The sequence below is a fragment of the Colias croceus genome, chromosome 19 (assembly GCF_905220415.1).
Source record: "Colias croceus chromosome 19, ilColCroc2.1".
NCBI classification, from domain to species: domain Eukaryota; kingdom Metazoa; phylum Arthropoda; class Insecta; order Lepidoptera; family Pieridae; genus Colias; species Colias croceus.
In genome coordinates this window covers 13130-38610 of record NC_059555.1, presented here as the reverse complement: position 1 = coordinate 38610, position 25481 = coordinate 13130, and the positions used below count along the sequence as shown (strand labels likewise).

Here is a 25481-nt window from a genome sequence, read left to right as displayed (position 1 = left end):
TTACACGCAGTGGATTCTTTTTTTTTATTGGATGTCATTGAAATAGAGAAATAAACTGTCCGCACGAAGACGGACATCCGCGCGAACGGCGTCGCGGGCGGTAGCTAGTTAGGTAGCTGGGTTGACGCTATGCTATTATTTTATGCATTTTTTTGTGAATTTACATTGACACAATGTACGGGCTTATGACGTCGTTCGCACGTCTGCGCTCTGCAGCTGTCCCGGGTCCCCGTCGCCCGCCGCCGCTGCCCGCTGGCAATCGCTGTACGTCGCTTTTATCGTGATAAAGGGAATTAACGACTTGCGATAACTCTTGATACGATCGAAGATTCAATCACTACAATAACTATTTATATTCCTCATTATTTAAAAAGGGTTACAATTAGGTACCTACATTTTAAACTCAAACAAACTCAAACATTCATTTATTCAATTAGGCTACTACATACCTATTTAGTAGCACTTTCGAATCGTCATTACTCATTACATAAGTATTTTAACATTTACCACCGATTCGGAAAGCAGTATCTATTATCATTCAATGATAGAACATATTTATTGGGTCCATGATAGAACGTAACACATTTAACTAGTTACGTAAGTAGTTATTTATTATATTTAGTTAACAGAAAAAAAAACAATGGCAAACTACCTACCATGCATGAAAATAGTTGAGAAGAAAATATAGTAGCGTCTATATGTGAAGATTAAAGAGCTTTAGCTTAGAATCATATAAAAGGCCTCAATAAAAAGATAATTTTAAAATAGATATAGGTAACTACCTACGTAAGTATCTTAAATATAAACCGCCTTTAAAATAATAATATAAATGTCTAAATTATTATCCATAATACTACTTTTCTTTCTGACGAATTACTTCGAACATCAAAAGGTAGGTAAAAACGGATCCCGATCACTTTGTTGTCCGGCCGTCTGTCTGTCAACACAATCAAGAGATATAGCCGTAAATGCTGAAAATTTTCACAAATTCTGACATTCGCAAGGGAATGAAAACCTAAAAAAAAGGATACTTCCTGTGAACTCAGAATCTTGAAATTCGGTACAAAACAAAGCAACATCTTAAAACAGATATTATGGGAATAATTGCTAAAAACACGATTTTTTAATGACATGAATTTTTTTAATAATTTTTAACATACAACCCCTTTACTCATGAACGCCTAGGAACGTACGTGTATTAAATGTCACATCAAAAATTTAGATTTATAATAAAGCAAAAAAGGTCAAGGTTTAGGTCTAGAAAAAATAGCAATTAAAGCCGCATAGGTACCTATTCTGAAACTCGCAACTACTTGCATGGGAATCAAAACCTCCATCCTCCCATCGCACTTGCCACTTGGCTGGTTGCACAAGATGATTGAAAAATACCTACCTAGTCAGCAGCTACCTATAGTCACCTACATAACATAATTATTAATTATATACATCAAATTAATACATTCAATACTAAAGTTAATTAATATCCTCAGATACCTTTGTAATCTTAGAATATATTTTAGATAAACTTAGAATCAAAGTACACAGGTCGAGTATAATTTGAACAATCAGTTTCATTCAAGGTTAACGTGTTAATACTAGACTTGTGCGAACCGACACTCACGCGATACCCGGAGGGACACGCGGGACACGCGGGACACGCGAGACACGCGGGACACGCGGGTCACGCGGGGCGCGGAGGACGAGGCTCTATGAGACTGAACCTTAAGGACTGAAGTTTGCTTGCAATGCCACTCAAGCGACAGCCCAAGCCGAGGTTCGAGATCCCCGTCAGGGTGAACCTTCATTTCACCCCCGCGTCCACGTTAAAATGTAGAAGCCCTTTTGGCTAACATTGAGAGACACCTCACAAAAAAAAAAAAATTGCTTGCAATGTATTCTTCGTATTTGGGGAGCTCGCAAATTTCGATGTTGGGTGAGGTAAAGAAAAAAAAGACGTGTGGCACTCGGGGACTGCCGCGGTAAAGATATTGCATAGCATGCCTTCAAGCCACACCTCAGAGCCCGTCGGATTGGGGAGCGTGAGGTTTTTTCGTTACGGAATTTCTCGATTCGGTCCCCGCGCTCAAGGCCCGCGATAGAAGCTATGCAATAGTTTAAAAAAGTATTGATAAACATACACAAAACATACAGACGCAGTTCCTTCTTTTTTTAAAAGCCAGTTATCAAACATTATAGCAGCACTGTATGAAAACCAACATAATATTATTATGAATGTCCAATTTTCACTACAACAGCAGGATACATAATACTTGGGATTCAAATGAAATTTATGTTTGGAATGTTTGGATACTTTGGTCCTAACTATTACAATAATAAAATTATAAATTTCAGCGTTAATTATGTTTAACAAATTTTAAAAAGATTACGTGGGTGTCCCCGATAGATAGTTATAGACAAAATTAAAGATCGAAGGGGCCAAAAAAAGCTCGATTACTTACAGTCTACAGAGGAAGTGATCACGTGAGGGGCCTAGCGGTCCACCGTCCAAGGCGTCACCACTCTACAGCGATGGACGAAGGTTCGAATAGTAAATAAAAATAAATAAGAACAAACTTTATAGACATAATAAATACAGAAGGAATATGAATCCATAGAATTCTAATTATGTTCTACGTGCTACTATGTGCAATGTAAAAAGAAATCGTCCGCGCCATGTTTGCAATCTGCGATATTTTTTCTAGGTAGAATTGTATACAAATACAAACAAACAGATTATTATAATGATCCCATACTGTAAAAAAGTTATTTTACGTATTGTACAGTCGTATTTTTGAAGCGTGACGAATAAATTAGTTAGTTTTTCAAGTATGGCAGCACTTTTTCTTTTTTTACCGCCTACATCTTTATTCAGTAAATTCTATTTTGTGTTACAAATCGTTTGACTTTCGCTATTTATCCGACGAGTTACCCGCGACTAGTCCGCCGGTATCAGCGTTCTGACCATCATTTTTCTTTTGGTCATTGCGTACTAAGACCCCTGTAGAACCGCCATCCTGTTACAAATGACCCGAAATTTTGTGTCAGTATCTCCCGGCCTATAAGATGTTAAATCTAATATCTAATATCTTCTTAATATATATAAATCTCGTGTCACAATGTTTGTCCTCAATGGACTCCTAAACCACTTAACCGATTATAATAAAATTCGCACACCATGTGCAGTTCAATCCAAATTGAGAGATAGGATAGTTTAAATCTCAAATCATTTTAGAGAAAGCGGGCGAAGCCGCGGTCGGTAAGCTAGTAGTAATATATATTATAAAGGCGAAAGTTTGTATGGATGTATGGATGTTTGTTACTCTTTCACGTAAAAACTACTGAACCGATTACAATGAAATTTAGCACACATATAGAGGGTAACTTGGATTAACACATAGGATAGTTTTTATCCCGTAAATTCCACGGGAACGGGAACTATGCGGGATTTCCTTTGCAAACGCGGGCGAAGCCGCGGGCGGAAATCTAGTATTTAAGTGCTGATTTACACAGGGTCAGTAGACAAGTCAGTCGCGGCGCCAAAATTCGGCGCCGCGACTGACTTTAACTGTTTACATAGGCTTCAAGCCTCTGTACTGACTTCAAATCTGTTTACACAGGGTTTTTTTCGGGTCAGCACTGATTTGCCTCGAATTTGTAGTCAGTTACTGACCCTGTGTAAACAGATTTGAAGTCAGTACAGAGGCAGCGCCAACGCCAATTTCGGCGCCGCGTCTGACTTGTCTACTGACCCTGTGTAAATCAGCACTTACATAAAATATTATAGTATCTTCACCGTGTGTGATGCGCTTTAGTGCTGATTTTACTGTGTACATACTTTTTGACTTTAACTGTTTACATAGACTTCAAGCCTCTGTACTGACTTCAAATCTGTTTACACAGGGTTTTTTTTCGGGTCAGCACTGATTTGCCTCGAATTTGTAGTCAGTAGACAAGTCAGTCGCGGCGCCGAATTTCGGCGACTTTAACTGTTTACATTGACTTCAAGCCTCTGTACTGACTTCAAATCTGTTTACACAGGGTTTTTTTTCGGGTCAGCACTGATTTGCCTCCAATTTGTAGTCAGTTACTGACCCTGTATAAATCAGCACTTACTCATAGCAGTCGTCAGTCGCTCAGTTATTTTTTAGTCGCTCGTTTTATTATTCCCCTTATAATCATGAAAATATTTTTGTAAATGTGTGGTAAATACCACAGTAAATACCTTACTGTAAGTAATAAAGAGATCATTCAGATACTATTTTTCAATACTAACACAGAACACTTTTTCCAGAATTTCTTTTAATTGATTCGTGATTTGTTTTGAGACTATCATTGATATTTAGTCATACACAATATTTAAAATTAGTTTATCGATGATGGATCAGCTGTTCACATATATAAAGATTAGATACATATTAATTAACTGTTAAAATAACGCTCATCTATTTACACGATGCTTCTGATAGATAATCATTCTTTATCTGTTGTATCTATATATAAATATTGTTAAACAAAGTCCCCCGCTGCGTGTTTCTTTCGCGATAAAATCAACGAGTGCGCTCGCTACGAACCGCGAGCTGCGAACCGCGAGCCGCACACAGCACCGACAAACCGAGCCCCAGTGGCCCCAACACTCTCACTTGCTTCGGGGCGCGGGCCGCGGCTCGCTCCACCGCGATATGTGCAATGAATGCTACTCAGCAAAAGGTTGAGCTATTCGTGATGTATTGCTCATTTTAACATAATTTACGTCAATCTGATGAAATATGACGATATAAGGGCTGCCATATAATAATACATTATTTTAATCACACAGCTACAGTAGTCCCCTCGACTTACTACGCTTGGAGCACCAGAACGGTCTCTTGGGTGGTAAAATAAATAGCATCAACGTTCATTATAATTTTGAAGTAGGTGAATAAAAGAATAGATAATAATTATTAACAATCCATCCATAATCCATACTAATATTATAAATGCGAAAGTAACTCTGTCTGTCTGCTACTCTACTGAACCAATTTGCATGTGGTATAGAGATATTTTGATACCCGAGAAAGGACATAGGCTACTTTTTACCCCGGGGAATAGGATAGGTTTTATCCCGGAAATCCCACGGGAACGGGAACTATGCGGGTTTTTCTTTGACTGCGCGGGCGAAGCTGCGGGTGGAAAGCTAATAATATAAGATAAGTATAAGATAGATACAAATTTAGCTGTACATAATATACGGTCTGCCGGCCAGATGCCAGTGGATGTCGCGCGCTTCAGCTACCGGACCAAGAAGCTTCTATCGGGACCTTCCATTGACAGCGCTCACGACATCGTTCGAGTTATAAATTATAACAAAACTGTATAGGTAATCTACTAGTGCTCAGTGGGATTGTTCTTCTTTTATAGATCTGTCGTGGTCATATCGTAGATTTGATCATTTCATGATATGAGTGGCCATTTCACGAAATGGTCGCATATCGTGAAATGGCCAACATAGTTTGATCAGATCGTTAAATCGTCAACGTTTCACGATTTGGTCATCCACATTTGGCCAGATCGTATAAAATATAAAGAGTCCATAAAATATTAAAAAATTTAAGAATAACTATATCCTAAAAACTTGTTTAATGTCATTTAAGTTAGTGCCGCGGCCGGCGAATGCCAGAAGCGAATCGTTTTTGCAATAGAAAACAATTAGGTTAGGTTAGACTTTGATAAACAACGCACGAGCCGAGCGAGCAAAGCGAGCGTGCCGCGGCAGCGGCCGGCGAGTGCCAGAAGCGGATCGCTTTTTAAAAAACAAACAATTATAATAATATAGTAGTAGTTTCTTAAATTATTTTATTTAAGTCGCATTTTTTCTTAAATACATATAAGATATCCACATTTTCCATAGTACTCGTACCTCTTCGTCGTAAATTCTTTGCTATGACTTTCTTCATAATATTGTTATTAAACGAATTATGAAGTTTTTAACTGCAAATAATTTAATTTTCGCCAGCGGCCGCCATCTTATCACATAAACAAAGAGCTTGCAGCGCCTCTACCAACGATTAATGTAACTATTTTACGATATGATCAAATAATTTTGGTCATTTCATGAAAAAACCGTGCGTTAATTGGCCATATCGTGAAACGATTTCTTATCATTGATCTGCCCAAACCACATCATGATGTGGCCAAACTAAATTGGCCATTTCACGATATGCGACCATTTCGTGAAATGGCCACTCATATCATGAAAAGATCAAATCTACGATATGACCACGACAGATCCACAAAGAGTCTGCAACGGTATAATTATATCTCAAAAGGATAACCCACAATAACTAGCAATTTTTTTCAAATTCAAATTCATTCAATTGCATTATTTTCTATACTTACTAATATTATAAAGAGGAAAGGTTTGTAAGTAATTATTTATGTATGTATGGTTTTCACGCATAAACTACTGGACCGATTTCAAAAATTCTTTCACCATTAGAAAGCTGCATTTTCACTGAGCAACATAGGCTAAATTGCATTTAAAAAAAAATTAGAGATCCTTACCAAAAATTCAATAATGTAACCCAAGGTGTAAAAAATTACTTCATCATATAAATAAAAATTCTGTCATCGCGTGCGCTGCGGAATCTTCTCCTTGAAGTACGAGGATGGTTCTTATGGAAAAAAACGTAAACATGTAGGTACCACGGGCGAAGCCGGGGCGGACCGCTATATTTTGTATTACACCAAAATAGGCACAGTACTGTACCTTTTTATTTCTTATATTACGCAAAACATTTAATATAGGCATATAAAAATAATTGTCTGTGTATCATGATACTGCCATAAAATTAATATCTTATAAGTTTATATTTTATCTATTTCTTATAAGTTGCTAGCTTTCCGCCGGCGGCTCCGCCCGCGGTTTCAAAGAAAAACTCGCATAGTTCCCGTTTCCGTGGAATTTCCGGGATAAACCGGTATTCTCGTGGATAATGTAGCTTTCGAATGGTGAAATAATTTTTAAAATCGGTCCAGTAGTTTATGAGCCTATTCATTACAATCAAACAAACAAAGTTTTCCTCTTTATAATATTTAGTGTAGATTGATATGTTATCGCGAAGTATAAATTAAACAATTGATAAATCGAAGCGAAAACATAGTGTCTGCACCTTGCCTAATCGCCGTCGCGCCTGTTTCTACTTTTTAGCCGCGCTGAGACAACAAAATTTATTATAAACTAGCGGTCCGCCCCGGCTTCGCCCGTGGTACATGTTTACGTTTTCTCTACATAAGAACCATCCTCGTACTTCAAGGAATATAATAAAAAAAAGAATTATCGAAATCGGTTCAGCCGTTCTCGAGTTATGCGCTTACCAACACATTTTGCGATTCATTTTTATAGTATAGACATTACGTCCACTCCAAATTTTTAAATACCGATAGGTGGCGCTATTGCTGCAGATTTCCTTCCAGCACACAGAGCAGAGGTCGCGTCTAAACTATCCATATTAATAAATAAAAAATAATATAAAGCTGAACAGTTTTCTGTTTGAATGCGGTCAGGAAACACAAGGCCGATTTTTCTTGACCCCCAGAGTGCTTTAAGCTCCGTAAGAATATTATCAAACATCTTTCATCAACCTAACTGCAAAGGAATAGGACAGAGAAAAAAAAACTACTAAGTACTTATTTCAAATACAAAAAATAATATGTTGTTATAGTAATTTATAAATATTATTTTTAAAGACATCTAAACTACCTAAGAATATGTCACAATATGGGTTTAAATTATTATACACTTATACAGGCGGCACATTCTGTATACAGGATTGTTATTTGTTAAATGCGAAACATTGTTTCTGGTAGGTGGTATGCTAAATAGACGCGGAGTGCGTGAAGGGCGGGCAGGAGCTCTAAAGTTAAGGCTAGCCAAAAGCTCGTTTCCTAATAACCCATTGGCTATTTTATACAGATTGCACAGATCATTCAGGGTCCTACGGCTTTCTAAATTCATTATGTGGAATTTACGCAAACGCTGATCATATTCAGGTATACTACGCCGTAAACCTAATTTACCACATAATGTATGTAAGAAACGCCTCTGCACAGCTTCAATGCGGTCTATGTAATTATATTGGAAGCCACACCGATGAACAATATTCCAATATACTTCTTACTAGGGTTAAATACACGATTATATCCACGACTTCGGATTTTTTGAATGGTGAGGCAGTACGTAAAATAAAGCTCAAACTTTTATTAGCCTTACTGATAATGTAACCATGTAACCGTAGTGAGGTCTAAATGATAGTGAAGAATCGAACATCACACCTAAGTCCTTAGTCTACGACTTTGACTCGTTCCAGTGTTACACGACTAATTAAAAATGATCGGCCTTTTACTTTTAGTAAAACACATTACTTGGCATTTTTTAACATTGAGGGTCATACGATTGGTATTGCACCATTCACTGACGACATCTAAATCGCTTTGTAAGGTCTGACAGTCACTATAATCTTGTATTCTGTGTGTCTTATGTATCAAGAATGACAGTGGCCCCAAATTGGAACCCTGCGGTACACCGGAGAGGGATAAGAATGGAACAGAGTCATAGCCATACAATGCAACCAATTGTGATCTATTAGCTAAATATGAACTCATCCACCTATATAGACCATTTATGCCAAAATGATTGAGTGTTGAAAGAAGGATAGTGTGATTTACAGTATCAAATGCTTTGGAAAAGTAGAGTGTGTATAAACCGAATTCACCTGTAATTTGGTGTCAAATGATTCTGTTAGATAATTAGTATAAATGAGTAAGTTTGAATTTGTTGAGCAACCAGCTACAAACCCGTGTTGTTTGTCATTTAATCTGTGTTTGATACGACTATACATATGTTCGTATATAATGCTTCCAAACACTTTAGCAAAGCAGTTCAAAATACTAATTGGTAGATAATTTTCGACATTTCTCTTATCACCGGATTTGAAAATTGGTGTCACTTTGGCTAGCTTCCATAAAGAAGGAAATGTTCCTTCGATTAAGGGCTTATTAAATAACAGAGTTAACGGTTTTACGAAAGATGAGGAACATAAACGTATAAAGACTGGTGGTATCCTTTCATAGATGGCATCAAGACTCACATTAGGTGATAAATCAGTTAACTGCCTGGCTATATAATGTAAAAAATAAAATACGTACCGGGGGTTAAGCCGGGGCGGACCCCTAGTTACAACTATTAAGAGATATTAAGAAAACAAAATACCAAGTAAACGTGTCGTATAATATCGTCGTATAATGTCGTATAATCTGGATAATGCGTATTATGTACAAATGATCGTCTCAATCGTGAAATTTAAGAAATAAATAACGAATAATGGACTTAAAGCTACGTATACATAATGAAACCCGCTAGAGGCGGTGAGCGAGGTTGAGCAGGGCGAGCAGCAGTAGCAGCGGGGCGGCGGCGGGCGGCGCGGCGGATGCGGGGCAGGCGCGCGCGCCGGGGCCCAGGCACGCCGCGTAGCCCATGAGGTGCGGCAGCTGGCTCTGCTCATACACGCCCGAGAACAGCGCGTGTTGCGGCCCGCGCGCGAACACGGCCACGTCGTCGCCGCCGTGCGTCTCCGAGCTCAGCGGCACCTCCACGTGCGAGCGCCAGTGCAGCGCGCCTGCGGGCAACCCAGCGGTCAGTGGCGGGTGACACACCTCGCGTTCGATTCCAGTATGGAAAATCGCAGCAGTTTTATTTCATTCGTGATTCTGCTTGCGCTCGACCATAAGGATGAACAGTACGAAAATGATGGGTCCGTGTATTTATTACTCGGAGCCTATGTACGTATAGGATATATTGTGTAGAATTTATAGAATATAATATTATTATGTAGAATGTGGCCGGGTACGATTCGTCTCTGGATATTATAGAGTTATGAGATCCATAAATATAAAATTATTATCTTTCTCTATGTGGTTATAAAATAATAAAATTGACATGATAATGATAAAGACGAACACCCAAAAAAGCCCCAGTCCCGACGCAAAAGAAACTTATCTCAGTTTTTTGTGTATTTTATGTAGAGTAAGTATTTATTGATATGTGTGATGCCCAAGGTGATGCCCGCAAGAAGTTGCCTTCAATTAGATATTGCCATTCAAAAATTAAAAAATTGCTATTTATTATTTCAGAAAAAAAATTGAAAATGACACTGAATTGAATATTACTCGAAAAAGTTTTTAGTGACAGTGAGAATTATATTACTAGAATTAAACTGAATTAGAATATTTTTTTATCAAGATTATGATAGCGTAAAACATTTTTATTCACATTAAAGTTCTATGTCAATTAATACTTCGTCTTAAAACTCGAAAAGGTGAAACTTTAGTGATAGTGATAATTACCTATATTGATTTTAAATATATTTTTTATCAAGATCATAATGGCGTAAGTAAATCATTTTTATTCACATTTATATTTCGATGTCAAATAATACTTCTTTTTTTTCTACTTTGACATCGAAATATAAATGTGAATAAAAATGATTTAGCCTATTATAATCTTGATAAAAAATATTCTTAATCAGTATTATAGAAGCAATATAATTCTCACTATCATTTTAATCCTTTTCCAGTTAATAATATTCAATGCAATGTCATTTTCATTTTTTTTCTGAAATAATAATTAGCATTTTTTTAATTTTTTAATGGCAATATCTAATAGAAGGCCCCTTCCTGCGGGAATCACACATAACAAAAAATACTTTACATAAAATACACAAAAAACTGAGATAAGTTCCTTTTGCGTCGGGACTGGGTTAATTTTGTATGGAGCTTGGGTGTTCTCCTTTCCTAATGCCTAATTCGTAAAATAAAATAAAATGCGTTTCGATACAGATTAGGGATAAGCGACTACTTATCGTTAAAATATAATTAATTACGACTCGTATAACGAGTCGTTTCGAGATTATTTCGATAAGTTATCTACAATCTAGATAATATTATGTAAACATTTTGATCTTTGAATTTTCAAATTGGCCTTAGTAGGTATTTATCACGTTTTCAATCTGCATTCGATCGGCTTTCAGTTTACATATTTTATCAATAAAATGTAGAAATTGAGCGCACGTAACGTGTGCACGTGTCGAAATGAAGGCGACAGGGAGTCGGGTGTCGCGCGGACTCACGGAAGTCGGGCTCGGCGGTGACGTCAGCGCGGCGGCCGTCGGGCTGCGCGCGGTGGCCCGGCCCGTTGGTGTACGACAGCGTCATGTACGGCACCTGGTCGCGGTCCCGGCTGTCCGACACGCCCAGGATGTCCGACCCGCGGCCCGTGTACCTGTTGCGTAATATAAACGTGCTTTTATTTCTTATCTGTCCCTTTTTTGTTTTAAATATGTACTCGCATAAGGTTATCGAATTCCAAAAACTGCCTAGATTTCCATGCGGTGAGTTCGCATCGTGTCATTTTCTATATTATATAATAAAAAAATTGCCTATATAATTTATGTGAACTTTTAACTTTTTTCTTTTCTTTAATTTATCTCAATTAAAATTCTCATTCTTATTAATCATACTCTAATCCATCAATAAAAAATGCAAATCGAATCGTTCTCCCTGTCGGTTGACAAGGCCCCGACAGCGGGCGCGTACCCGTTGAAGGCCATGACGTGCGCGTGGTCGGCGGTGACGACGAGCAGCGAGTCACGCTCGGGCAGCAGCGTGGCGGCGCGCGCCACGGCCTCGCTCAGCTCGATGGTCTCGTCGAGCGCCAACTCCGCGTAGTTGTCGTGGTGAGCGTGGTCGATGCGCCCGCCCTCCACGAACAGGAAGAAGCCCCTCTCGTTGCGGCTCAGCAGACGAATGGCCGTCTCGGTCATCTCGGCGAGCGTCGGCTCGGTGGCAGGGTCGGCCTCCAGATGGTACTGCATGTGGCTGGGCTCGAACAGGCCCAGCAGGTAGTCGGGCGGGTCGGCCTGCGCGGCCAGCAGCTGTGAGCGGTTCCACACGTAGCGCTGGCTGGCGTTGCGGGCGCGCTTGTCCTGCTGCCACTCCTCGATGAGGTTGCGCCCATCCGTGCGCAGCCCTGCGCCTCCTTCCTCGTCGAGCGTGCCCTGCGATAAGAACTCTCGTCTTCCGCCGCCTAATATAACCTGATATGAAAATAAATTATTAGATAATCGATTTATAATATTTCAAAAATGTATTGATAAGTACCTAGTTATTAAAAATATTACAGTAACACAAATTCGTTTGGATTATTGTATTATATCCTGAACGTTAGTGACGTACTTATGAATATTATACACAATATTATATAAAATTCCCGTGTCACAACGTTAATTACCATACTCTTCCAAAACAGCTGCACCGATTCTTATGAAATTTTCTGTGCATAGGTCTGAGAATCGGCCAACATCTACTTTTCATACCCCTAAGCGATAAGAGTAAAGCAGAACAACGTTTACTAGGGCAGCTAGTAAAATAAAAAATTCTCGGGTCAAAATATTAGTAACCATAATCCTCCGAAACGGCTGGACTGGTTCTCATACAATTTTGTGTGCCTACCGGGTAGATATCTGAGATTCGGCCCACATAATATATTTTCATACATATAAGTCATAAGTGAGTAAGGCAGAACAACGTTTGCCGGGACAATTACTATAGTATGTGAAATTTAAATATCTTATGTACATATGAAACTGCAGTCGTTGATTGGTAACGAAAATTTTTCATTTTTATAATTTTCATTTGAGTCTGAATCGAGATAATGTTTTTAATCCTAAGTTTTAATACGACTAACTCCGGTATTATTAAAGCAGAAAAATGAAATCGACGATCACAATGAGCCGGTTTTAACCTTAAACTGATTTCCAGGTTTCTCGTGCACCAGCTGCTGAGCAATGTCGGGACATCTAGCAGGGTCGTGACCGGCTCTGCGGACTGAATCGTCGTTTTCCCAATCGCGATTTGCGATTTTAGCGAACACGCCAGCGGGAGACGCGTGAGTCACTCGCGTAGTCGTAACGATACCTGTTGTAACAGAAAAAAAAAACACCGAGCGTATTTATTTCTAGACTAATAGAAAAGAAACATTCGATTCGATGAAATAGCTATCATCGGAAAGCATAACCGTGAGCCTCACCAGCGTCCCGGCCGTCGGCCAGCGCCCAGGCGGCGATTGAGTCGAGGCGCGCGTCAGGACGCAGCGAGGCGGCGCAGTCGCGGCGCTCCACGGCCGCCGTCACGCCGATCGTGCCTTCGTTCGCCTTCACGCCGCACAGGTACGCCGTGGCCGAGCAGGCCGAATCAGCGATTTGCTGGTCTACGCAATACGTCTGAATAAACGTATAAATTCTCATTCAAGCGACACGCTCGAACAATAAAAATAAATTCTGCTTTAATATGTTCTAGGTATATCTTTAATTATCGATCTCACAGGAGAGGATTTAGGTATTTGAAATTTGGAATAAAAACTTGAGAGGTGCCAGCGTAACCCGGATGGAACGAAGTTCCTTTCTAGTTATATTTATATTTTTAAAAACGACGAAATGGAAATAGAAGTCCTGCTTTCTATGAGAGAGAGAAAGAGAGAGAGAGAAAAAGAGACAGACAGACAGACAGACCGTTTGGTTTACAACTATAGCAAAAAGGGTCGTTACAACTTTTGGTCTTAATTTTTTCCGTTTAGCCCCCTTTCGCAACGCGCGATAAGGAGCTTCGTTCCAAAAATACTTTTCCTGAAGTTGGGCTGATATAGGTTACTAAGATTACGTTTGCTATTATCTTAATTAGTTTTACATGTCGTTTAAGTATCTACCTTACTGAGGCCAGCGGTGGGGAACTTCTCGAAGGACAGCTTGGCCTCCTCGCCGGGCCTGTCGTTGCGTTGGCCCAGCAGCGTGCGCGCAGCGGCCAGCGTGGGCACGGACATGCCGTCTCCAATGAACATGACGACGTTGCGTGCGCTGCCCTCCGTGCGGTGGTAGCGTAGCCGCTCGGCGATGCCGGCCTGCGCCTCGGCGAACCAGTGCTCGGCCGTGCGCTCGGCCGCGTCGGGCGCGGGCCGGGCCGCGCGCGCCGACCCGCCCGCGCGCTGCTCCGGGTGGTAGCTGTCGCCGTGCGCCCAGCCCGCGCTCGCCGCCAGCGCCAGCCACACTGCGCACGCTCGCAGGAAGGTGCCCATGCTGCTGCTTCTCCGGTGGAGTTGTGGAGCCGTTGCCCGCCGCGCCCACATTTTATATTATTCATTATCTTATCTTCCAAGGGACCAAGAGCAAATTTGCATATATAAATTGCGTTGTTTCTTTCCAGCGTCGACGGCATAAAGTATTCGCTACGGTTATTCAGTTCGACGGTATCAATAATGCAAAAATAAAGTATGTAATTATAATCTCCGTAGCTGTTAATGTTACCTACATTAACTCTGAGAACAATGGAAAATAGATTTTTGATATTGCTCAATCATGGTCAAGGGTAAAATACACAATATGATAAGTAAGGAAACTGATAACGCAATGTCGAAGATTTCTGAAAAATGCAAATTATAAAATCTCTCCTATACTTATTTATAAATGAATCCTTATACCTCTAATTGTACGGCATCACACGTGAACGGCTGGACCGATTTCGATTAATTTTATTTTCATGTGTTTGATACTGACAGGAGGAGGATCTTATGAAAAGAAAACTCAAAAAATACGCGCCATAAAATTAAGAAAAGTGCGAAAATATAACGGCCATGTAATTATTTCAATTTTGTTTATATAACTAGGTTATCCAACATCAGTCAAAACAATACTTATAGCTAGGGTACATAATATAACAAAAAAATGACAATTGTGACAAACAATTACAGGATATCACAATATGATTATTGAGTCAAGTCACTAGTTATGTGGTACACAAAGCAAAAAAAAAAAACATTTAAAAATAAACAAAATTAAGATACTTCCTTTAAATACTTGTGGATTTTATTACAATAATAATTATTATTGTCATGAAAAATATCAATAAAATTGGCATGCTCGTTCATCGTTGACTTACCTACTTAATCTATAATTGTGTGAATTGCGGCCAAATACGGCCCTTCGCAGAGGAGGAACCAAAGGTGTAATTTTATTACGCGGGTACCTAGTAGGAACTATGAGATTAAATTTATTTAATAGTTGCGGACAATCGATTTTTCAAGCAAATCAAATTCACGGGTTTGGCAGGAAAAGTCGCGTCAGCGAAAATAAATATTAAAAAAATCTGAACAATACTAACACGTGTGAATAAAAACTGTGGAGTGACTAAGTGATGCGAAATTCAATAAAATTGCAGCACACGCAATACGCATAACAAAATATAGCTATTCTCCTAGACCCTAGTACTTATGTACAAACTCAAAACTCAAATATTTATTTTTCAATTAGACTTCTTCTAGAAGCACTTTTGAATCGTCGTAACATAATATTTTTAACATTTTCCAATAACCAAAATTCAGAAAGCAGTAAGTATCTGTGGAGAAGAACCGACAAGAAACACTCAATCTCAGCTACTTAGTAGCTAGATATCATAATATTATTACATAATATTTCGAATACTTCTAAAAACGAACAACTTATCTTTATGCTTAGATCGTATAATCAGTAATAAAATATTATTGTATCATCATGATTATCACGCTTAGACCAACCACGCGAGTGAAACCGCGGAGCGCAGCTAGTAATAAATATAATTAATTAGTGATGACGTCGCGGACGCTAGTATGGGCCGCAATCTAACAATACCTCATTACTTAATACAATAATATTTTATTACTAGCTTCCGCCCGCGACTCCGTCCGCGCGGATGTCGGTCTTTGCGTGGATGGTTTATTTCTCCATTTTGAGTAACTCGGACAATGACATCTTATAAATATCTATTGGACCCAAATACGGCTAGGTCTATAATAATACGCAACGTGTGTTCGCGGTACCTACTACAGAACAACGTCTATGGATAACTGAAAAATTTAGATTAATTTTTTTTCTACGTATTTTTCCAGGATAAAAAGTATCCTATTTTACGCCCAGGATAATAAGGTATAATTATACCAAGTTTCATCGAAATCGAACCGGTAGTTTTCACGTGATGTCTTCACATACAGACAGACAGACAGACAGACAGACAGACAAAAAATTTTTTAATCACATATTTGGGTTTGGTATCGATCCAGTAACACCCCCTGCTAGTTATTTTTTCAATATTTTCAATGTACAGAATTGACCCTTCTACAGATTTATTATAGGTATGTATAGGTAGATATGATACGATCTAAGCATAAAGTTATGTTGTTCGTTTTTGAGAAGTATTCGAAATATTATGTAATAAATGATGATAATATACATAGTATAAGCCCAGGGGTTCCCAATCTTTTTCAGCTCGCGGCGCAGTTTCATGTTAAGTTTTTTGTCACGGCGTCCTACCCACATAGCCTTCCTCAATAAATGGGCTATCTAACCGAAAGAATTTTTCAAATCGGACCAGTAGTTCCTGAGATTAGCGCGGTCAAACCAACAAACTCTTCAGCTTTATAATAACATAGATTTAACAACTAATAATGTCGCAATGGAATGTAGTGTGCGGGTTACGGGGTAATGAAACACGTATAATATCTGCCTCGAGTGATTTATTATAACTGACTTAAACTTATGAATACCATGGGCGTAGCTAGCCATGGGTTCAGGGTGGGGCAACAATAAAAAATAATATGTAACTGGCAACTATACACGTGGTCTTATCCCGGTTAATTTTTCGGGCTTCGGACCTCAAAAGAAAAAAAACGAAATCCTTATAAAATCACTTCGTTGTCCGTCTCTTGGTCTCTCTGTCTAAAAAGACCTTTTTTCTCAGGAACGCGGGGCAGTATCAAGCTGAAATTAATATTGAATACCGTCTTTTTATTCTACCGTCTCTTGAAGCTGTGAAAAAAATACAAACTTATAAACCAACACACTCAAAAGATATAGCCGTTTGTGTTGCAAATTTTCACACATTTGGACATTTACAAAGGAATCAAAGAAACCTTGAAATTTTGTAATAAGACAATATCATACAAAATTTCATTCATTCTGGGTTCACGGGAAGTACTTTGTAGGTTTGATTCCTTGCGACCCATGCGAATGTCGAAAACTTTCAGCAAAACGGCTTCATCTTTTTGATTGCGTAAGTTTGACTTTTTCACAATTTCAGCATGATAATGTCTGTGTTCCTGAGAAAAAGGGTCTTGACAGACAGACAGACGGACAAAAAAAGTGATCCTATCAGGGTTCTGTTTTTTTTTCCTTTTGTGGTTTGGAACCCTAAAAATATATTAGATAGTTTCTTTCTCTAAATCTTTCTATAAATACCATAATATGATTAATAATTAAATGATAGTTTTAATTTCTTTTTATCATGAAAAATATTAAACATGTCTACGTAAATGGAAAATTAAACCATTTCAAATTGTAGATATAACCTAGTAAATAAAGCATATAACCTCATACTAAATTTCCGATCCAATTTCATTTTTATGTTAGGTATTCAGGATCTCTGACCATAAAAACACAAAATGACAGATCCAAGTGAGGCTTCGCTCGCAATCTTAAAAAAAAAAGTTTTTGGCCGTTATCTCGGAAAGTATTCACTTTAGGTCAAACGTTGTTTTGACTTTTTTTGTAGAGAGTAAAATTTTGCATCTTTTATAAACTTTTTTGTAAAACTTACCGTTTACGATTTATGGCCTATTTAATGAAACGGTTCATCGTTTTTGCCTAACAACTCTTAAAATATTGGATTAATCACTAAAATGCATTTATCCATTTTTTAGTACTAGTGCCCATATTTTTGGAGTTGTAGAGTGTGCGGGCGCTCGGCGGGTGACGCGGCAGCCCAAAAGTATTTTTACGGATGTAATGAAGACATAGAAGAGATATGCAAATCAAATGAATTTTCGCCGTTTCTGAAACGGCAATAATTTTCAGAAAATTTAGATTTTTTTATTGAAAAGTGAATTTATAGTTAATTTTTTTTATATTCTCCTTTCGTTTTTTATTTTATTCTTGGATCCGAATGTAAAACAACTACTCAATATTATGTATATACCTAGTTGTACGAAAAATAATAAAATAAAATATTTAAAAAGTCCATTATTATAGCATGATGTGAGGAAATAAACTATTAAGTTTTAAGTACCAGGACATAAATTTTAATTAATTTGTTGAATTTGTATTTAATATTAATTTCTATTTTAAGCCCAATGATCCAAAATTAACGGTAAATTACTCAAAAAGTGTGTGCAAAAAAAAAGTTTCAAACAAAAGTTGTTGTGCTCTTAAAAATTCATTTTATTGACTAATCCAATATTATAAGAGTTGTTAGCCAAAAATCTAAGCCAAAAACGAAAAACCGGTCCATAAAATAGGCCAAAAATCGTTAATGGTAAGTTTAACAAAACGTTTATAGGGTACCTATAAAAGATGCAAAATTTTACTCTCTACAAAAAAGCCTTATTAACTTTTGCCCTAAATTGGATAGTTCCTAGGATATCGGCCAAAAACTTTTCTTTTATATGACGAGGGAAGCTCCACCTGGATCTTTCAGCATTTTTTATGGTCATCATCCAAAAATGTGTCCCTTACTTCAGCCGTTTGAGCGCTGGGCGTATGCCAATTTGTTAATCAGTCAATTTATAGGTAAATAATTGCACATAGGTACATATTTGACTCACACACACAAACGAGAAACAAAAGGATTACGTTTGTGGTCAATCGTGCGCAAGCTTTTTGTTTAGATCGACTTTCGAGTGTGAATTTTCTTACGGATATTAAGTTTATTAGTCGGTACCTAGATAATTTATTTTTTAGATTTGGTTAGATAGGTACCTTCCAGGTCAGAGCCAGGGTGGGGCAAGCGCCCCACCCTGCCCCACCGTGGCTACGCCCATGATGAATACAGATCCTATACATACTACACCCTACACCACAGGGGTAGGAGAGAAAAAAAATGTTATACTAAATTTTTTTTTGTTAAGTAAGTAACTACCTAATAAATAATAGATTAAAAGAAAATTCCTAATTTTTAAACAATTTTGTTCGATTTTTGTGTACAATTTCTTCTTTATTGTTCTTCAAAATTATAACATTAGGTTCCTTATCTTCAATAACAATAAATGGACCATTATACAAAGTATCTAATTTATTTGCAGTTTCATTTTTTAACAATATTAAATGACCTTTCTTTTATCGGACTTTTTTTTTATGGTAGAAGAAGGCAAACGAGCCGACGCGACGCCTTGCCTGATGGTAAGCTAAGTGCGCCGCCCATAGACTACCGTAACTGGGTTACGGGTGTTGCCTACTGGTAAGGGATTTGGAAGGAGTTAGGTAGAAGGGGCGAGGATGGGAGGGAATGAGGATAGGGAAGGAGAGGATGGGTAGGGGATGGGAAGGGATGTGGGCCTCCGGACCCCTCACTCACCGTACGGAACGCGACAGTAAACTGTCACTATGGCGCCGATATTCTGTGAGGGTGTGGTACCTTCCCCGGTGCGAGCGTGGCCCAATTCGTGCCGAAGCATGCTCGACTCCCACTTCAGAATGCAGAAGGACTTGATTTATGTTTTTATCATGGATACAGATCTTCACACTTGTTTAGTTTTTAACAAATTGTTTTGTGCGTCTCTATGTGCTACTTGCAAACGATATCTTAATTCTAAACTATAATAAACTGGGTTATACAAAGGTTCTGTGCTAGTACTTAGTAGTTAGTCTACTCGGAATTTCACTTGGTTTTCCAAAAACTAATTCATACGGGGTATATTTTTTAGAGGAATGTACAATTAAAACACCAAAAGGGTAGCCAATGGCTCCACGTTTCAGGGTAATTATTGCATTGTATTCTTGAGAATGAACCTAAATGTTTATGTGCATTTTCGAGTGAACCAATCGACTCGTGATGGTAGGAGGTTGAGTTTAATTTTTCAATTTCTAAAAGTTTACAGACCTCTATCATAGTAGATGACATAAACTCAGTGCCTCTATCTGTTGCTATAATTTTTGGGATTCCGAACCCTAAAATAAATTGATTAACAAATGCTCTAGCAACGGTGACCGTTTCCTTATTTTTAAGAGGATAAGCCTCAACAAACTTACTTAATTCACACTGTAACGTAAGTATATAATTATTACCGTCTACATCTTCATCCAAAGGACCAACTAAGTCTAAAAATACTTTCTCGAAAGCAAACGAAGCTGTGGTTGTTATAACCATCGGCTCTTTGGTATTTCGGGAATACTTAGATTTTTGACATTTTTCGCATTTAGTTACAAAATCTCTTTTTCCATTTCTGGCCAGAAATATTTTTTCTTAATATTATTTATCATTCTACGAATGCCTGCGTGGTCACTAGTGGGCAAGTGATAGTCATTAATAATAAATTGTTTATCATTTTCATTGTCAATTCTTTCTACACCTCGTAATATACATATCCCACCAAAAACATAAATGTAAAAATTGGAGCCGAGTTCAATCGTTGACTTAATTTGCCGAAAAAAGAAATGAGATCTAAATGTGTGCCAAGTTCAGCAGACAGTCCAGAAATTTATTTACAAAGATGTATGAAGTTCTTAGGTTGACTGAAAACTCAATTGTTTTATTTTCCCTTAGAGAACAATGTTTATTCCAAAATATAACTTTTTTAATTTGAATAATATAATTATTTTCACAAAGCAAACAACTAATGACCTATTGAACCCCATAATTTGATGAGGCTAGTTTTTAGAACCTCACAAAATATAAACAGTATGTAAAACTAGCCTCATCAAATTATGGGGTTCAAATTATGGGGTTCAATAGGTTAGGTTAGGTTAGGTTAGGTTAGGTTAGGTTAGGTTAGGTTAGGTTAGGTTAGGTTAGGTTAGGTTAGGTTAGGTTAGGTTAGGTTTTTTTTTTTTTTTTTTTTTTTTTTTTTAAAAGCACCCGCCATCTCAGGGTGTTGTGTGCTTTGCTCTGGAATATAGTCCAGAGGTGTTTTTTTATTCATTTAATCAAATACCACAAATTTTTTATTAACAATTAGGCCTAAATTAAAAATACAATGATTATAAATACAAATATGAAATACAAAATATTAACAATGTCCGGTAAAATTATTTAAAATTAATATTAAAATACAATAATAAAAGATGACATTTAAAACAAAATATTACAATTAAACATTACAATGAAATAAAACAATATTAATTAAAACGGCACAACAATTACTTAACCCTAATATCACAGTAGCTTATCACAATTTCGTTTGTTCACCACCCTCACAATTTGTTGACAAAACTCTAAAAACTCATTTCTCGTCTCGTCCCCCAGGGCCGCAGGCAGATTCTCACCCGTCATCGCGATGCCCAATTTTTGCTCAATAACATATCTATCTCTTGCAAAAATCGGACACTCGAGCAACAGGTGAGAAACCGTCTCGTCGACTCCGGGCTGACACAGGCACGATGGATTCTCCTTCAGCTTGAATCTGTTCAAGTAGAAGGCGAATCCACCGTGTCCAGTCAGTGCTTGTGTGGTGTGGTGTGTGATGTTTATGTTCCGAACTATTTTGTATGCAGCAGCAGCGCTTGGGAAAAAGAGCTTTGTGCCTCCAGCCGTCTCCCCCATATCGTATCTCCCGTCCCATTTGCCAATCGTATCCTGTCTCAAGATACGTTTGACGAATGAAACAGGACACAGATCGTAGTCGGGTTTCCTCTTCGACCCCAGAGCGGCCTCCTTGGCTAACTGGTCCACTCTTTCGTTCCCCCTTAGCCCTGCGTGCGCCTTGATCCAAAACAGAGCGACCTCCCGCCTCTGCAAAGCAGCTTTTCGGAGGGCCGCCCTTGTTTGCACAGCAAGGGGGTGGGGGGAACCGAGTGTGACTGCCTGGAGGGCCGATCTGGAGTCGCTGAAGATGCCGACCTTCGACACTCCACTCTTGCAGGCTCTATCTACTGCTCTTTGGAGCGCTAGAAGTTCGGCCTGGTAGACGGTGCAATACGGCGGCAAAGCAAGCTTGACGGCTTTCGTCTCGGCCTCCCCCTCCCATACGGAAAGGGCGGCTCCGACTCGACCCTCAATCTTGCTGCCGTCCGTGTAGATCCTATGTACGTGGCAATTAGCCACGTCGGAATACGAGTCCTCGTCCACCAGCCCGAACCCCAGCCCTTCCTGCTCTGCCGGATGTGGGTCCTCAATCGCCGGAGCCATTCTTTCCACCTCCCTGTCTCCCAACGCTGGGTGCGACACCCCCTTCTTGATCCCATATAGTCTCGAAACTTCGAGTATTCTGAGGTCAAGGGGGAGTATCCCAGCCAACAGCATAGCTGAGTTCAGGGAGACGGTCCGATATGCTCGGCAGATCTTTTGGGCGAACCCCCGTTGTACGGTGTTCAGCCTTTTTTGGACCCCCATCTTTTCCACGGTGGGTGCCCACGCTGCCGATGCATACATAATAGTCGGCTCGATAACTGCTACATAAATAGTCCTAATAATATCTGGGCTAAGTCCCCAACCAACTCTGGCTGCCCTTGCCAGGAGTTTATACCGGGCGATTGCCTTTTGGCATACCGTCCCGACGTGGGCATTAAAAGTGAGGCCGCTGTCAATTGTAAGGCCCAGTATTTTTATCTGAGAAAGATAATTAATTTCCACATTCCCCATAGCGAGCCGCGGCACGTCATATTTCAGCCTCCTCGTGGAGAGGAGGGCACAAGTTTTTTGTGGTGCAAATTTTAATTTATTTTCCTCTCCCCATTCATTTATTACACTAAGGACACGGTTCGCTTTCGTTTCAATTACAAGAGCCGTGTCTCCCTCGAATACCAAACTCAAACTCAAACTCAAACTCAAACATTCATTTATTCAATTAGACTACTATTTAGTAGCACTTTCGAATCGTCATTACATAATTATTTTAACATTTACCACCGATTCGGAAAGCAGTGATCTATGGAGAAGAATCGGCAAGAAACTCCATAGTTGCTCTTTTAAAATCATGTCGATATTACATAATATGTAACTTATATCTAAATACATAATATATCATAATATACAAAGAACTGTCCTGTGGTTTTTACGCGACAACCCTCCATGGGTTTTTATCGTCCATATATTCCTGAATACTGTAGTACGCTCTCTGAACTAGTACATTTTTTATATAAGTTTTAAATTTAGAACTACTAAACTCTCTAATATTATGAGGAATTCTATTGTAAAAGCGTATACCTTGACCCATAAATGAATTTTTAACTTTAGCTAATCGGAAAAATGGCATTTCAATTCTATTTCTGTTCCTTGTGCCATAACAGTGTCTATCTCCTACTCTTGTGTGTAAGTCGGCGTTTTTGTGTACATGCAAAATATTATTAAATATATACTGTGATGGTAGAGTAAGTATACCAGTATTCTTAAAGAGATCTCTTAGTGAGTCCCGAGCACGTAAATTATATATAGAGCGAATGGCTCTTTTCTGTAAGATAAATATAGTTTCTATATCTGCTGCCCTGCCCCATAGTAGAATTCCATAGGACATAATACTATGAAAGTAGCTGAAATAAACCAATCTAGCTGTATCTTCATCGGTGAGATGCCTTACCTTTCGGACTGCATATGCTGCTGAACTGAGCTTACCTGCAGCGGTGTTGACATGGGCTCCCCACTGTAGTTTCTCGTCCAATGTTAACCCAAGAAATACAGTCGATTCTGTAGGGTGTAATACCTCCCCGTTCAAGGTAATGTTTCTGCTCAACTTTTTTACGTTAGGTAGTAAAAATTCAACACAAGTTGTTTTTTTGGCATTTAATAATAAATTATTAGCAGTAAACCAGTCGGATATGTGTAAAAGAGTACTGTTCACTTCGTCAACATTTGGGTCATGCCTATCCACATTGAATATTAATGAGGTATCATCTGCAAACAGAACTATTTCACACCTATCCTGTAAATAATAAGGTAGATCATTGATATATACCAAGAACAAGAAGGGTCCTAAAATAGATCCTTGTGGAACACCAATGTTAATTGACGCACCGCTAGAACGTTCTCCATTAACAACTACAGTTTGTATCCTATCATGAAGGTATGAGGCTATGAGGTTCTGAGCTTGTCCTTTAATCCCATAGTGATTAAGTTTACGCAATAAAGTACAATGTTCAACGCAGTCAAATGCCTTGGAGAGGTCACAAAATATCCCCAAAGCATTTTTTGAGCTTTCCCATGCCTTATATATATGTGTTAGTAGTGCAACTCCAGCATCTGTAGTTGAGCGCCCCTTTGCGAAACCAAACTGTTTGGTGTGCAGCAAATTATTAGAAGCAAAGTGACTAGTCAATTGGTTTAATATTAACTTTTCGAAAACTTTACTTAATGTTGGTAAAATTGAGATAGGTCTATAGTTGTTACAGTCTTCTTGATCACCTTTTTTAAATAGAGGTATAACTTTACTAAGCTTTAGTAAATTAGGAAATGTACCATAGTCACAACACCTATTAAATATGAAAGCTAAATTGTTTGCAATATTTTCTATTATATTATTAACTAAATTTACGGACATTCCCCAAAGATCACAAGTATTTTTTAAATTAAGTGTCTTAAATGCTGTAACAATATCATTAGCAGTTACGTGACGCAATTCAAATAATGTACTGCACCCCGCAACATGGTCCCTCAAAAAGGTCTCTGCAAGTATTGAAGACGAATTTAAATTATTAGTAATGCTAGCAGGGACACTACTAAAGAAATCTTCAAAAGCAAGCGCAACATCAGCATTTTTGTCAATAACCATGCCATTATTTACAAGTTTTATGGTATTACTTGATTTGCTTTTACCCATTTCACCATTAATAATAGACCAAACTGTTTTAACTTTATTATCCGAGTCGCGTATTTTATCCCTGATATACAAACGCTTCGCAGTAAAACAAACAATTTTAAAAGTTTTTGAGTAATTTCTAACATAACTAAGAAAAGATGGATCTTTATTATATTGCTTCATACCATATAACTCATAAAGAACAATCCTACACCTATGTATGCTAGGTGTCGCCCATTTACTAAATGGTAAATCCTTGGTAATATTTAAAGATTTAACTTTAAATATTTTTTCAAATTCACTATGAACTAAATTAAAAAGATTTTTAAACATTTCACAAGGATTATTATGACAGGATTGATCATTCAGTACGGGCAGGTTTTTATTAATATTATCTCTAAATTTATTAATGCCTTTTTTAGTTATAGGCCTAACATTAGTTCTTTTAAATTCAGGTAAGCAATCCCATTCAAAAACTACTTTCTGGCCACAGTGATCCGAAGTGAGTGTATTGAGAATATTTTTCTCTAAACAGATGCAGTCGCAGTATATATTATCAATACAGGTTGCAGAAGTAGGTGTAATTCGTGTGGGTTCATTAAAAAGTTTATACAGGTTAAATGACTGAAACAAATTAACAATTCGTGTT

At 38.3% G+C, this 25481-nt stretch overlaps 1 protein-coding gene across 1 annotated transcript; it reads right to left on the bottom strand.

The window, feature by feature from the left end:
• Positions 1 to 9393: 9393 nt before the first annotated feature.
• Positions 9394 to 14015, bottom strand: LOC123700375 (membrane-bound alkaline phosphatase-like). The gene is made up of 6 exons (XM_045647576.1): positions 13796 to 14015; positions 13121 to 13313; positions 12836 to 13008; positions 11629 to 12128; positions 11163 to 11314; positions 9394 to 9653 (listed from the first exon to the last, which is right to left on the bottom strand). The coding sequence occupies exons 1-6, from the start codon at positions 13925 to 13927 to the stop codon at positions 9394 to 9396; spliced, it is 1410 nt and encodes a 469-aa protein (XP_045503532.1). The 5' UTR covers positions 13928 to 14015.
• Between the last annotated feature and the right edge of the window lie 11466 nt (positions 14016 to 25481).

Bases quoted from the DNA above. Each gene is read 5' to 3' on its own strand.
- LOC123700375 (XM_045647576.1), bottom strand. From the start codon at position 13,927: ATGTTCATTGGAGACGGCATGTCCGTGCCCACGCTGGCCGCTGCGCGC. The intron at 13,009-13,120 runs GTGAGGCTCACG...CTGTTACAACAG, and splicing joins GGCCGACGGCCGGGACGCTG to GTATCGTTACGACTACGCGA. The intron at 12,129-12,835 runs GTTAAAACCGGC...TTTTCATATCAG, and splicing joins AACCTGGAAATCAGTTTAAG to GTTATATTAGGCGGCGGAAG.